This window comes from Hyperoodon ampullatus (assembly GCF_949752795.1).
Source record: "Hyperoodon ampullatus genome assembly, chromosome: 6".
Classification (NCBI taxonomy): Eukaryota; Metazoa; Chordata; class Mammalia; order Artiodactyla; family Ziphiidae; genus Hyperoodon; species Hyperoodon ampullatus.
In genome coordinates, this window is record NC_136919.1 from 45,685,224 (window position 1) to 45,697,659 (window position 12,436).

The following is a 12,436-nucleotide window of genomic DNA, read 5'->3' on the forward strand; positions in this document are numbered from 1 at the left end:
CAAAATCCTGTTCGCTAGTACTCCTGCCCTGTCTGCACAGAGAACCAGTGACTGAAAACATCTGGAGGCCTGATTGAAGACCTGGGTGACTTCTCTCTCCTTCCTCTGGGGGTGGCTGTTCTTGACCCTGGTAATCCAGGTTGACCTTTGCCAATGCCCCTTCCCATCCAAGCTTCTGCACTTCATTGGGCAACAACCCTCTAATGAGATCCACATGAATCCAGCTGCTAACAGCTCCTGGAAGGGCTGTAGGATCTAACACCTGCCCTGCATTCCTTGAGCCCTAGTAGCAAGGGGAAAGAGGGCTGAGACCCAGCTCTTGCGGCTCTGGATCTTACAGTTGAATTGTGGAAAACGGGAGCAGGTTGGAAGAGAGAAATGCCAATGATGAGGGCTTGCTAAAGGCGGGGAAGGCAGCCGCAGGCGAGGAATGCACGGAGTAGTGACAGGGCTGCTGGGTGGCCCAGCTGAGCCCCCAGGTTCAGGCCTTGCCCCTTGCCAGTGGCCTCAGTCATGCTGACAACCATGCTGACCCTGGGAGTCAGGACTGGGCTGGGAGGTTGGAGTGTATGTGTCACTGACCTGGTGGCCCAGGGTTGCCTGTCCTTCCTTTCCCTGTTGTGACTGGGGATTTGTTCCAATGTTCCTTGGGTCTCGAATTATCTTAGGAAATATTTACTGAGAACCTATAACATACGTGCCTGGTGCCGGGGAAAGATACATTAGCGAGTACAGTCGTCCTTCGTCACCCGCGGAGGATTGGTTTGAGGACCCACTGAGGATACCAAATTCCCAGGATGTTTGAGTCCCACCGTCGGCCCTCGATATCCGCGGATATGGTGGGCCGATTGTATAGCAGATGCCATTCCTGCGCTCCAGTCCCACTCGCTTGTATATCCTGTCCGCTACAAGTCACTACGTCTCAGGTACACCGGTGGGGTGGGGTAAGGGTGCTTGGAGGTCCAGAGGCAGGAGAGCCACCCGGTAGCATTGGGTCTCTCTGATTCTGACTCCATCCCTCAGCTTCTCTAGGGTACAGTGCTTGGACACAGGATTCCCTCCAGCTAAGGTCAGAGCTCTGATTCACTCTAGCTTTTCTCCCCACCCAAGGCAAGAGCCCATGAAATAAATACAGCAGGTTAGAAGGAGAGATAAGCTGCTTGACGTTTATTCATAACGTATAAGGATGCACTCACTGGGCTTGGCCTTTTTTTTTTTTTTAACTCCTTTCCCTTCCTTTTCCACCCAGCTGAGATTTTTTGCTTGCTCTTCTCTGAGGGTCTTCAGCTGATTTTACCAGCCTGTCTGCAATCTGCTATAATGAGCCAAAGACCAGCATAGGCTTCCCTGGAAGCAAAGGTAGTTCACCTCAGAAGCCCTCAAGGATCCTACGGAGGCAAAAGACCCTGATCTGGTCAGTTCAGACCACCATGGAGCAGAGAAACTGGTGTCCTTCCTGGAGCACCGCCTTCATCTCCTTGAACTGAGCCAACTGGCAGGCCTCATGCAGCCCCAGCCAGCGATAGGCCTGGTGCTCGTGGGAGAGACGGACCTCCACGTCGTAGTCCTTTACCTCTGCCAGCCAGTATATGACGGTTTTAGGCTTCTTCCTGGCCACATAATTGAGCTCCCTTCTGAAGCCCTCAATGATGGTCAGCTGGCCTGCTTCTATGCCTGCTTCCTCCTGAGTCTCCCGAAGGGCTGTTTCCAAGTCACTTTCTCCTGGTTCCACATGGCCTGGTTAGGAGAAAAGAAGAGGAGGTGGATATAATCTTCAACAAAGCTGGATTTTCCAGGTCAGATGATTTAAAGCTGGGGTCTCTGGCGACTTTTCTAGGTGTTGCTAAGCTTTGGCAATATCCTCACATGCCTAGGGATGGGGTACAGGGCAGGCAGTGTCTGGCTCTGTGGTGTCTGGGCAATCCCTCTTCCCCACCCCATCTTCTCTACAGGGAGTGAAACAAACCATATATTTGGCAAGTCTGGTCTAGAATACTGCCCTTCGATGGTGAGAGAGACAGCCTCCCTCAGACCTCTATTTTTCTTTGGAGTTCTCTTCATCCCATATTCTCAGGGAGACCCTTCCCTGGGACATCTTAACGTGATTTTCCCAAGGAGGGGCAGTCCTTTCTTGCCAGGTGGGAGCTGGCTGAAGAGGGAGCACTTCACCTACAATGCACAGCGAAGACTTAACACTGTCTGCAGTTGGTCTCTGAAGTCCCAGGGCCAACAGTCTGTCTCCAAACCCTGCACCGAGGCACCGGCAGCTGTTTCCAAGTAGCTATCAAGGCTCTTCCAAATTGTTTTCATCTTTCTAACTGAGCAAGGCCAGATTCTAGTTTCACAGGGAAAGTCCTGATGGGAACTTAGACTAAGGACAAGCTGAGAGCCAGTTCTAAGAAAATTTGTTGGCAAGGCCCAAACCCAATAAGACAACTGCCAAGAAACTGTTGTAAGAGAACTTGAAGCTCTGCAGACTGGGAGCAGCCCTCAGCTTTGCCTCGAGCCCTCCCTGCAAATTCTCAGCTTGCTCAGGGGGTGCCAAGAAGGCCTGGGAGTGGTCTGGCAGCCTCGGTCAACACATGGCTCCAGCAAGTTGCTGGGGGCCTCCTGGTTCAGGAGCTCACAGAGAGCAGGAATTCTTAGCTGTTCTCTTCTTAGTTCAAAGACAGGGCTACATCCTAGCCTCCTCCTTCCCAGGGGTCCTCAGAGCAGTGCCCTGAGTCAGCTGCTGCTGCACAGCTCCCACAGAAAGCAGCCAGGAGCTTGGACTTAAAAGCCCATTTTCGTTCACGGCTGCTAGGGAATTTTCTCTGTATAGCACCTCGTATAGCCACAGACACAAAGACAGGTAGGTAATGCACCAGGGGAGGAAGGTGGGAGTGATGCTGGTGGTGAGACAGGTGACGCTGATCCAGGATGCCCGACCTTCCCTCAGAAATGTGTGGGAGTCTCTGAGCACACCCTGCCTAGTGGCATCTATTTAGCACTCTGCCCATCGGTGTTAACAGGGTAACTTCTCCCCCAGGCCCAAGCAGGGAAAATTCAGAGAGGTCCTTTGAAATCTTTCAGTGAGAGGGACCGTGCAGTGTGACTCAGGTGATCAGGAGGCAAGTGTGAATATTCCTATTCATAATATCTGTGACACTTCAGTCTCTTTTTTTTCACCTTGTTTCTCCTCAGTGAAACTTGAATGGGCAAATTTTATTTCATATTCCCACTTCCTTGTTTTCCTCCAACCCTGGAGTCTTGTTCACCCCTCCGTGACCCCGCTTGCTCCCTTCTGTCTGGGGGCTGTTCACTATGAGCTCCTGACCTGTAACCCAGTAATAACTTGACCCCAAGGTCCCCAATTCCCAGCCCAGTGCCTCTTCCCCTACCCACCACAGAGGCTCTGGTGACTGATGCAAGAAAACCAGGTGTTATGACTTCCCTGGCAGTCCAGTGGTTAAGACACCGTGCTTTCACTGCAGGGGGCACAGGTTCAATCCCTGGTCGGGAACTAAGATCCCACATGCTGCATGGCACGGAGAAGAGGAAAAAAAAAAAAAAGGAAAGAAAACCAGGTCTTGCTTCTGCCCTGGAATTCAGCCACAGAGTTCTATTTCCAGTTCTTCTCTGGGCTGGCATGGAGACTTTGTATGTAGAAAGGATCAAGAGCTCTTGCCCACCCCACCCCCTCCTGCTACACAATCACTGGGAAGCAAGCCTAGCAGGGTGCCTGGGAGGGTGGATTTCTGAACAGTGCTTGGCATTTCCCCAAAGCCCGCCCCTCTGGCCTCGCACCTTTGGGAGGAGTCCAGTGATGAATGCCATCTGATGCCTGCAGCAGTAGAAACTCAATTGCAGTGTTGTCCATCTTGGGAATGAGACATCTTCGGAAGATGATCAAGCCACATGCTCTCAGGGCCATGGTCTATCTGAAGGTGTAACAAAAAAGATGTTCGAAGTTACACAGAACAGGAAGATCCATACTGACGGGCAGTACTCTGGTGCTGCGGAGTAGCACAGACCAGCTAACAGTGACCTCATCACCTCTAGACAAAGGCAGCATGCTGAGAACCAATGGGGGGAAACCAGGAGTCAGAGACAGGCCTTTGTGTGTAACTGCAGGACCTTGGTCCCTACCTGTTAGTGTAGCTCTATCCCAACTCCTCTAGGTCTCCCAGCTAAAACAGGGCTGGCATGTGTATGTAGAGACAGGAGATCCTCAGAAGCAACCCCACTGAAACTGGAGAGATGCGGGGAATGGGAGAGATGCAGTACAATATTATCATCAAATTTACAATCCCATTTCCCTCAGCCTCCAACCTGAGTCTCTAGAGCAAAGAGACCCCAACAATGTGGTTTGTGATGGCTCAGAGGGGTCACTTAGAAAGGGTAGCTTAGTGTACTAAAAATTTATTATCGATTTTTTTTCAATCTTTTATCCATTTTGGAATGTTATACATTCACATGGTTCAAAACTCAAAATATAAAGGGGAACACATGGTAGAAAGTCTCTTTCCTACCCCATCAGAGGTGAACTGGCAGAGTAGTCCAGAGTGTGAACCTGGAGCCTGGGTTCAAGTTTTGGCTCTGCCACTTATTCACTGTGTGATTAGCTCCTAAGCCTGTTTCCACAGCTGTAAGACAGGATAGTAATAGCTCTACTGTAAAGAGCTGCTATGAGGATTACATGACTTAACTTTTGTAAAGTGCTTTAGAACAGTGCTTGGAATGTAATCTCAATAGATTTCATTATGCACAGAAAAATGTCTGAAGGATACACATCATTAATACTGTTTTCTGGGGGGATGAGATTATGGGGAGACTTCCATTTCCTGCTCCATATATGTCTGTATTATTTGGAAATTTACAGAGAACATTGATTATTTTTATAATCAGAAATACAGTGAAGACAGACTTTTTTAGTCTTTTCCATTTAGCCTTTTTTCCATTTCAGAAAAAAATGTCAACAACAACAAAAGACAGGAAGGGAGCAGGAATATCTGCAGAAGTGAAAAAAATTTCATCATCTGAAGGAGGACATGTAATCAAAGTAACAAAAAATATGGAAGATCCTTTATGTGAAGCCCTGCAAAAGAAAAACTTGTACCATTTGTTCACTCGACAAATATTTATTGAGTACCTACTATGTACCAAGTACTGTGCTTGGCCTTTGCCCTCATAAGAATATAGAATATAGTTTATATTCTAGTGGAAGAGGCAGACTTTAATCAAATAGTTAAGCAAATTTAAAAATAATTGCCAATAAGGTATGTGTTCCAAAGGGGAAATGTGTGATTGGTAACTTAACCCGACTGAGGAATCAAGGAATGCTTCCTGGAAGAAGGCATGTTTGAGCAGAGAAGTAAAGGATAAGTAGAAGGTAAGCTGTCAAAGGGAAAGAGGAGAGAAGATGTGTTCCAGGTAGAGGGAACAGCATGGGCAAAGGTTCCGAGGTGAGACAGCAGAACTGAAAGAAAACCAGGTGTCTCAAATGCAGCGGAGGCCTGAGAGAGTGGCCCAGGCAGGGAGAGGCCCGAGTCGGAGGGTCTCATCTCCAAGATTCCAGGGCCAAAGAAGGAGCTGGTGCTCACAGGTGGCAGAGCTGATGCTGAAAGGGTGGCTGGAGTAGATGCTGATGGTCTCCATGGCCCCCTTGTTGGTGCTCAATCAAGATGAGCTTGCATTTTGTCAAAGGCATAAAAATCAGACCCAAATCACAACCCGTTCCAGGGCAATTCTCAGGGCTACCAACAGATGGTAATGTTACTCTAGAAAACAGTGGTTCCTTACTCAAAAAACCAAGCACACCCAACACTGTGACCTTTCCAAACCTTTCTACACCTGTAATGAGAGTTTTTAAGCATTGGAAATAATCTCAAAATGGGTTTTTGAAATGGTCTGTGCTCTCATTTACTGTTGGTGGGAGATTAAATTAGCATATCCCCTTAGGAGGACAATTTGGTAATAATTATCAAAACATAAAATGCACATTCCCTTAGACCCAGGAATTCCAATTCTAGGCATACTGACATATAGAAATACCTGTTTAAGATGTACACACACACACACACAAAGAAAAAAAGGGCAGAAACAAATATCCATCAATATGGGAATGGTTAGATAAGTACAGTATTTCATCTATATGATGGGAGATTATGAGGCCTTTAAAAAATGAGGTGGAGTCAAATGTGCTGCTTGTAAAAAGATTTTCAGTGGAAAAAGAATGGCTCATAACAGTATGTAAAGTATGGTTCTTTTTGAGTTTAAAATTCATACGTAAACTGGTATCAGGCTTTTACTAAATATGGTGTTCTGTTTCCCTGGTCTCCCCATTTAGGCTGAGAACATTCCTTATTCTGGAAGCCGGAAGGAACCCTGTCACCAAAGAACTGGTGAAGCAAGATTTCAAATGACTGGTTCCAGGTTTAGGCAGAAACAGGTACCTGATCCCATGCTTTCCTATCAAAATGCTCAGAAAGTATTAGCAAGTTATAGGTGTAGGGCACCTTGCCCCTGCTTCGAGTGGAGTCCCATGCAATGGATGTTGGAACCCCTCAATAAGCTTAGGGATCCCAGACTAGTGGGCACAGTGCCCTCCCTCCACACCACTGCTATTACCAATACAGCATGAGGAAACAAAGATGCTGCATGGGGATGACCAAGAAAGACAGGCCTGGGGTGGCCATGTGGAACTACTGGGGAGAGGGGTGCAGGCCAATATTTTCCTATGGGGAGGAGGCTTAGGTTACTGACAGGGGTGCACCCAGCAAAAATGTATCTCAGTAGATACCAGTATTCAGTGGTGACCACATCTAAGAAGCAGACTGACCAACGGTTCATCTTGATGCAACAAGAAGAGCTAGGATCAGAGAGATGCTCACTTTCTCTCTATGCTCTGCACCTACAGAGAGGACAGAAAGGCAGAACTCCTATTTGCCCTTCAATTGCTTGGCTTGAGCCAGTTGTCCTCTAGAATTTCTCTTTCCTTCCCCATCCATTTAACCACCTCCTCATCCTTTCAGCAACAACTCAGATGTCACCTCTCCTGTGAAGCCTTCTGGCTTCTAATCATTCCATCTTCTGGGCCTTTAACGTGGCTTGAATAATCTTCTACTGTAGGGTTTGATAAGAGAAACAGAACACTATGAACAACAGTAAAGTAAGAATTTAGTATAGGGATTAGACCTTGTCCAATTAGGAAGTTGATGGAGAAATCCACACAACTCTGTCACTTCTGCATCTGGTGTTAGGTCTGAAGTCTCTGTAAGTCGGGGAGGCCAGCAGTTGGGAAGAAAAGCTGGCTGTGAAGTGGAGGAGAGGAAGAACTGGAACCTGTGAGAACAAATCGACTTCTGTTCACTGTCTCCAAGCTCACTGACTCCGGTGAGTTGCAGGAGAAGCAAGGGCCCTTTGCCACAGAGCTGAACGTACATCTAGCCTAGGACTCTCAGAGCAGCTGAAGGAGGAGATTCAGCAGGAGTCGGAGGGCTGCAGGCCTGGGTGCTGTCCTGCACAACCAAGGTGAGCCAGCAGGTCAGGGTCAAAAGGTATGCACTGCCACCATGCCCGGTGTCCTTCACAGTGTACTGGCTGCTACTTCACTTCAGTTTTCCAAATATTGCACAAAATTTTCTTGAGGTCAACCCCAACTGGAACCATACAGGAAGGGAATCCTGGGAAACTCGGTTCCAGCTCAGCTAAGTGGACACAGTATAAAGCCACCACAAGCACGCATGCCTAGTATGGTAAATCTCTGTCTGTACCTCTGGCAGGGAAGAGCCAGACTATGAGCTGTCTCCTGGGACCCAGCACAGCAGCTCTCAACAGATGTTCATTGACTCAACAGAACTGTCTCCCCACCTCCCACTCAAACAAATGTTCAGGGTACGTTCTGGGACTTTGGGAAATAGCCCAGTGTTTTCCTGAGGAGTGCCATTTACATAAAAGTCAATGGAGCTATTGTTGGAGGCTTTCTGTTTTTCTGGAGACCACGGAGCTGAAACTGTCCTGGGGTTTGAAAGTAGCCAGATTTCTCTCTCTCTCCCTCATACACACACACACACACACACACACACACACACACACGTTCTGGCACGCACAAACTCTGAGTGGATTCAAACCTCAGGGGGTTAAAGAACACAGCGTCTAATATGCAAAGATGCCTGCAGCCAGGATTGCGGAGGTGAGAACTCCAGGCTGACAGCAGGCAATTCACACTTCAGAAAAGTGGCAAAGTGCCTTAGGTGGTTAAAAAAACCTGAACAAAAAAACCCTCAATGTCATCAGAAGGTTCCAGAAGCTAACGAAAAATACTCTTGGCTTTCTCTATAGATACAATTCCCTCACAGCCTAGGAGGTTCAGGACTTAGGTGCCAAAAAATAATTCACAGATAAATGGCTAAACTGATGTGCTGTGTTCCAATATTTTCATCAAATTAATCAGAGTGCTACTGCAAGCATAGTTCAACCCCCAAAGCCCTCATAAATGTACCTTTACATACAGAAAGAGCTCTCCAAATCCTACTCCCCGACTTGTTCCTCCCAGTGTAAAATCCCTCTAGCAGAAACAGTATTTCATCCCACCATGTTATCAATTAAGCATCTACCCTGTGCAAGGTTCTTCACGTGTATCTTTTCTAATGCTCAAGACAACTCTTCACAATAAGCATTATTATCTCCAGTTTACGATGAGGAAACAGATTCAGAAAGTTTAAAATACTTCCCCAAAGGCATAGCTGGTCTGTGAATGCTGAGATTTGAATTCAAGTAAGTCTAACTCCAAAATCTGTATTTTTTCCCCTTTATACTGCTTTGCTTACCGTGAAAGAGCAGGGCTTAGGGCACAAGTGGCCCTGAGAGAGGACACGAAAATGATTTATAAAATCATTTCCAGTTCCAAAATTCCCACACTTTGATCTATATTCATATGGAGGATTTTAAAGATGTCTAACTGGACTCCTTTCCACAGAAGAGGTTTTAGTTGGAGGGTGGTATAGATGAAGGTCTTGGTACCCAAAGACAACCCTGGAGGGGTAAAGTGTAGTCTGAGGCCCCTAAACTTTGTGTCTCTGATAAAGGTTTCTATGCCTCTTCTGCTTTTTTTCTGGGAAGCAGGAACCTATAACCACACGTTCAAAACCATACCGAGTAGCCTGAGGGTTCCCAAGCACCCAGTACTGGGGACACACTGGATGCTAGCCTTGGGCAAGCACACAAATTCCTAACTTAGGGCACTGGTGTCCCAAAAATTTGCCCAGGCCACTCCACTGCGAGGAGGAAGGCCAACTCTGCCTGCCCACAAGCAACTTTGTGACTCCTCATCTTTCCCTCACTTCCCTCATCACAATGGTCTTTTCTCCAATTCTCCAAGTCCCTTCTTCCCTTTCAAAGGAGTGGACAGAAATGAGGCTCCTATCTTTGAATAAAGCTCTCTCTTGTAACAACAGCAAAAAGATAAAACTAAAAAGAAAGAAAGAAAAAAGCTCCCAACTACCATAAATTGAATAAGTTGACAAAGAAAATGTTCCCTCAACTGCACCTTTCCCTGGACATCTGCCACTCTCTTTTCTCACAGAGACCAAGCTGCTGAGTCATCTTGCTATCTTTGCTATTTGGCTGAGGGAGGAAACAGGAGATTTCACCTGTAATGACATGAATATTGGCTTCCAGGATGAAACCAAGTCAGACAAGGTTGGGACAAAAATCATTTCTAGTGAAGGAGATCTGTTCAATGGCCTATTAGTGCCATCTGCTGTACAATTCTGGAAAGCAAACACGGGGAATTCTAATACTAGAGCCTGAAAGGATTCATTCGCTCATCTAATGTCTGTTGAGTGTGTCCCATGTGACAGGCAGTGTTAACAGGATTGAAGAGTAGATAGGAAGCTGAATACTACTGAAAGTGGAAGATGTTTAAACAGGTAAGTTACCAAATGTGTTTTTTGCACCACAAGGGTACGTGTAAGATGTAAATGTAGCAAAGAAGGGGTGATATCTTTAGGTCAAGGGGTACGCCATAAGGATTTTGAGGGATGACTAGGAGTTTACCAAGCGGAATAAAGGTGGCAAGGGGCACTCCAGGCCAAGGGAGGAGTGTGAGCAAAGACCCTCAAGAACAAGACGACATTCCATTGATAAAACTTAGTTTCTATCCCGTAGGCAATGAGGAGCCTTGGACTGGTTTTGGACATGGCTGTAATATGGTTAGGTTGACATTTTACAGAGACATTCTGACAGCAACGAAAGCGGAGAAAGAATTAGAAGGTAAGGAGGCCGACCAGTTACAAGCCTGTTGCAAACAGTCCAGATGACAAATGATATAGAGTCAAATTAAGGCAGAGGCAGTGAGAAAGGAGAGGAAGGGATGAATTTGAGAGGTCTCAGAGAAAATCAACACTATTTGATGTTTCATTGTCCAAGGGAGAGGGCAAGGGAGAGGTATTTGGTTTGAGTGACTAGGTAGAAGTAGGAGTAGAATGTACGCAAATGATTCCTGTTTGGGACAAGTTGAATTTGAAGTGCTATAGACTACCCACAAAGTAAATGGACACGTGTCTAGAGTTCAGTGATCACCTCGTCCCATCTCTTCATTTCCCAAGGCTGAAATTTCCTGTTAGAGAAAGATTTTGCTTCCACTGTAGGTATCTCTGCAGCCCACCTCCCTCCATTTGGGTAAAGCTGCTTGTACATCTGGTATTCCAAGTATTTTCATCCTCTTTCAGTCAGAAACAGCACGGCACAACACAGAAAAGCATGGCTGGCTTCACAGTGAGACTTAGCTCCCTAATTTAACAGTGTCTTACTTTGAGCAAAATACTTAACTATTCTAGGCCTCATTTTCCTCATCTTACAAACAAGGAAACAACAACCTACTATTCACGGTTGCTGCAGAGTTTAAAATAAATAATGTATATGTAGGGTCTGACATAGACGTACTGAATATACGAGTCACGTTTACCCCTGTTATCATACAAGATTATCAGAAAGCTTCTCTATGTTATGTTTTAAGGGCATGCTCTTAGCTTTTATTGACAGTTGAATCAAGAAATGGCTTTTCACATTTTCTGCAAAACTACCGGTGATCACGCCATGTATATCCCTGATGGGGCCCCACAAGATAAATTCCTCTTGATTTAGCTACTAGGAAGAAATTCCACTCTTTTGAAGAATGTATTGCTTCCTGAATTATTAGTTATTTAACTGACAAGTTTTAAACTAAATTGGGTACTCAGTTACAGTACATCTGCTGGCTCCATTGGCTAGTATATTTGCTTGTTTCTATTATGAAGATAACAGCTATCATTTTTGGAAGAGTTACTACTTGTCAGGCATTGTGCCAAGTGCTTTACCTTTGTTATTTCACTTAATCTTCACAACAACCCCACGAGAAAAAGGAAATTACAGCTCAGACATGTGTCTGGGTAGTGACTCAAAAGCAGATTTGCCTGTCTCCCAACATCACTGCTCTCAGCCTCGACTCTACATTAGCTACATTTGCCTATTTGATTGCATTCAGTTTATTTTAATTTGTCATTCATATATTTTTCCCTTAGGAGATATAATAAATACATAAGGTCCAAACCAAGCCACAACAAGGAAAAAGGAAGTTATTTTTTTAGGTAGTGGGACTCTCGTGTGACTTTCTTTACTTCTGCTATAATTGCCACGATATTATCCATTCAATAAATGAAGCTATTAGAAAATATAAAACCTCTTTTGGAAAGTAGGCAGGGCTTAAAAGGTAACAACAATGTTAAAACTGAGGCCCAAGGAGGGGAAGGAATGGACCTCGGGTCGCTGGGCCCTACACCGGAACTCTGGGCTTCCGACGACCCACCCGATCACCACTTGCATGAGGGCAAGCAAGGCTCGCGGGGCCACTGATCCCTTCTCCCTACGCATACAGGAAAACTGAGGTCCTGCGAGCGTCTGGGGCCTGGCCTAACCACGGCCCACTGCCAGCTTGGAGGAGGGAACGTCCACCTCTGACCCTACAGCGACGGGAGGTAAGTCAGCTGCAAACTCCCATATCGCCGAGCCTCAGTTCCGCCGCGGAGAACTAAAGCCAGTGGACCCACCCTAAGATCACTCACCTTCAGAAGTGGAAGCAGGCAGGAGGCGGGCCTTAAACGGAGACCTGGGGTACGTCGACCAATCCGGAGAGCTCCATTGCGCTTTGGGCGACCAACAGCTCCGGGCATTAGGATTCTGGACCCGCCTCAAAGGTGAGGTTCTCTCACTTAGAACATCGCGAGATCTTAACTTAAGTGGAGTAATTGGTTGAAAGACCAAAAGACGGGAATTGAGAGTTACGCCCACCGTTTCATTAGTTCCCTGATTGGTCTTCTGTAAGAGAAGGCGGCTCACGTCCACGAGTTCCCTGGATGCCCATTGGTGAACGGTGCTGGACTGCCAGCGCGCTGGCGTCGGCGCGGGCGTTCGAACC

The 12,436-nt window shown here is 46.5% G+C and overlaps 1 protein-coding gene across 1 annotated transcript; it reads right to left on the reverse strand.

Moving 5' to 3' along the window:
• Window positions 1-1,146: 1,146 nt before the first annotated feature.
• On the reverse strand, window positions 1,147-12,181 carry NUDT2 (nudix hydrolase 2). The gene is made up of 3 exons (XM_079705850.1): window positions 12,084-12,181; window positions 3,787-3,920; window positions 1,147-1,737 (listed from the first exon to the last, which is right to left on the reverse strand). The coding sequence occupies exons 2-3, from the start codon at window positions 3,911-3,913 to the stop codon at window positions 1,421-1,423; spliced, it is 444 nt and encodes a 147-aa protein (XP_079561976.1). The 5' UTR covers window positions 3,914-3,920; window positions 12,084-12,181; the 3' UTR covers window positions 1,147-1,420.
• Between the last annotated feature and the right edge of the window lie 255 nt (window positions 12,182-12,436).

Coding starts and splice junctions, on each gene's coding strand:
- NUDT2 (XM_079705850.1), bottom strand. CDS start 3,913: ATGGCCCTGAGAGCATGTGGCTTGATCATCTTCCGAAGATGTCTCATT. Junction 1,738..3,786: donor TCACTGGACTCCTCCCAAAG/GTGCGAGGCCAG, acceptor TCTCCTAACCAG/GCCATGTGGAACCAGGAGAA.